Here is a 2,675-nt window from a genome sequence, read left to right as displayed (position 1 = left end):
CATCAGCAAAGGTCTTGCGTACATATCACTTCTAAAAAGATCCATTGCATATTGAAGAAACCATGACCACACCCCCTCTTTTGCCCACCCCTTATCGGTAGCTTTTCTTCTTACACTTTACTTGTACTTTTTCTTGTTCAGTTCTTCCACTGTATAGGCAATTGTACTTCATCATACACAAAAGTTTTGGTCTCCTAAGTCAATTTGGCCTTGTATAGACATAATACACATTTCATTTCAGTTCACCTTCCTCCCCCCACCCCCCAAAACCATAGCATATGGATGCCCATATACAGACATAGTGTAGATATCCATACATCTGCAATTGTGCTCTTGGTAGGATGGCGGCAATGAAGGAACACGAGCAGCTGCTGATAACCATGTTTCACAATGTTATATTTGCATGTACGGCATATATGTGCAAATCTATCTGAGCGTCAAACCACAGATGCACCACCAGAGCAAATATTTTCTAAATTTAATGCACTTAAAATTGAAGCAAAAAACAAACTATGAAGCCTCAGGTTCCCAATGCTCACGATCCAATGTGGAAAGTAACATAGATACAACATCTGGAAAAAAGAAAGGCTGTAAGCTTCATTTTGGAATGACAATCCTGTCTCCAGCATAGATATCGTCTCCAGGAATTCCATTTGCAGCCCTCAGGGACTCCACAGACACCTACACGTTAAGATGTAAGTAGACAAAGTGTTTGATGAATCAAGGCATGCAAAGATTCAAAAATGTGTACTTGTATGATATAAAAATTTTGAAATCTTGAGGATCTGGCCAAAAAATTCACGTATGGGATGTTCAATTTAGCTATGTAAGCTAGAGGACACAGATGCACAAATCAAGGTCAGACATACACAAGACAATGGAAGCAGATACCCAGAATAATAGTGTACCAACGGTGGCCCTAAGCAAGAGAACAATGCAAAATACCAAGGACTAAACATGTGCATCATTGCGGCTTCAAACAATTCATTTGAGAGTTCAAGCATGCATTCAAACAATACATTTGAGAGCTATAGCTTGCTAAATGTGATCAATGTCGTAGAGATGCAAATGCAGATGGGAGAGCCAGATCAAGAAATTCCTGCACCAATGGTGTTTATGAATAATTAAGTCGCAGTAAATATGACAATTTGCACCAAAATCACAGCCAGTGAAGACTGTACCCCATATTTCTGAGAGATTCCAAAAAGAGTATCCCCTTTGGCAATTTCGTATTCTTGCCCGCTGCCGCGGTTGGGCTTGGACAGCACAGACTTGTAGAGGCTCCACCCAATGCCGGTCAGCACAGCAACGCCTGCAGCCTTGGCTATGAATCCATCCTTAGCTCCGGAATCACCTTTGGCAGGCGGCATGGCTGGGACTGCTCAGAAGGAAACCAAGCACGCACAAAAATGAACGGAGAAAATTTAGGGGGGTTCAATAGCAGAGCAAAAAACACAATGCGGATTATCTGAGAATTGCCGCAGCAGGAAGAAACAGGCATGCAATTTTATCTAAGACAGTCGCATTTCTTCTTCTTCTTTACCTGAGAGAAGATACCTTGTGTTGATGGAGTGTCTGAGAAATGAGAGAGAGAACAAGCCTAACCGAGCTTCGGTCCACCACCACTCGATCATACAGGCGCTTGTTTCACACAAAATTTCTTTTTTTTTTGGTCTTTTTAGCAAATTGCACCCAAAATTTTTCTTTCTAGGAAATTTTCAATTTTTGGTATTTTCAGTAAATTACACCAAAAAAATGTATTTCTAGGAAATTACACGAGTTCTTCTTTTACACCCAAAAAATGTATTTCTAGAAAATTACACAAGTTCTTTTTTTAAAGAAAATTACACAAAATTGTAAATGCCTATAATAAATCTATACTTCGATATTATCTCCTATTGCACGATTAAACAAGCATGTGACCAAACTTGAGCTGGTAGGCCCAAGCCTACATGGCAATTGTATAATTTTCAAAGCACTCAAAATGGAAAAAATTCAATATTATCTCATTTTCAAATATATAACTGAAGGCTAAAGCTATACCTCTTTTTCTTAATTTTTTTGTTTAGTCTACTACCTCCCCTTCAAGCACAAATGGGGAGCACATGGATATTCATAAATTTTGCCATATGCAATCTCTCTCTCTCTCTCTCTCTCTCTCTCTCTCTCTCTCTCTATATATATATATACACACACACACATGTGCTTCCCCTATCATTGCTAAGTCCTCTTCACACATGTGTGTGTGTGTGCCTGCAGTCGACCACACCTACCTATAGTTTACCATCACTTGTAGACATGATGTGATCCCCTAGTGAGCAACTACCTAAGATTCCCTAGATACCACTTCACCAAATTGATTGGAAGTGCCTACTCAAATAATCTTTACTAGAGCCTACAGTAGATAGATCCCCACATACCTTTAGAGGTTTACAACACATCTTGTTGGAGCACTTCACACCTAAGCCACCATGTACTTTCCCCACACGTCCCCATTCCACCCGTGCAAGCAAGAATGTTCCACAAAATAGTTGGTATGATGAGCAGTGTGGGGAAACCCGTCTTTGTCTCCAGTAAGATGAAGCACGAAGGACATACACACATAGAAAAATATGCTTGATCTTTCACTGCCTAGTGTGGCAAAAGAAGAGGGCTTATTTATCCAGATTGGAGCA

General features: G+C 40.0%; 1 protein-coding gene across 1 annotated transcript; it reads right to left on the bottom strand.

Annotated features, from left to right (window-relative positions):
* Positions 1–459: 459 nt before the first annotated feature.
* Positions 460–1,673, bottom strand: LOC148028702 (uncharacterized). Its single transcript, XM_087688595.1, has 3 exons — positions 1,544–1,673; positions 1,182–1,378; positions 460–681 (listed from the first exon to the last, which is right to left on the bottom strand). The coding sequence occupies exons 1-3, from the start codon at positions 1,632–1,634 to the stop codon at positions 598–600; spliced, it is 372 nt and encodes a 123-aa protein (XP_087544721.1). The 5' UTR covers positions 1,635–1,673; the 3' UTR covers positions 460–597.
* Between the last annotated feature and the right edge of the window lie 1,002 nt (positions 1,674–2,675).

The sequence above is a fragment of the Lygodium microphyllum genome, chromosome 11 (genome assembly GCF_053477565.2).
Source record: "Lygodium microphyllum isolate KBCC chromosome 11, Lygodium_microphyllum_v1.1.10, whole genome shotgun sequence".
NCBI classification, from domain to species: domain Eukaryota; kingdom Viridiplantae; phylum Streptophyta; class Polypodiopsida; order Schizaeales; family Lygodiaceae; genus Lygodium; species Lygodium microphyllum.
This window is presented reverse-complemented; position numbering and strand designations above follow the sequence as displayed.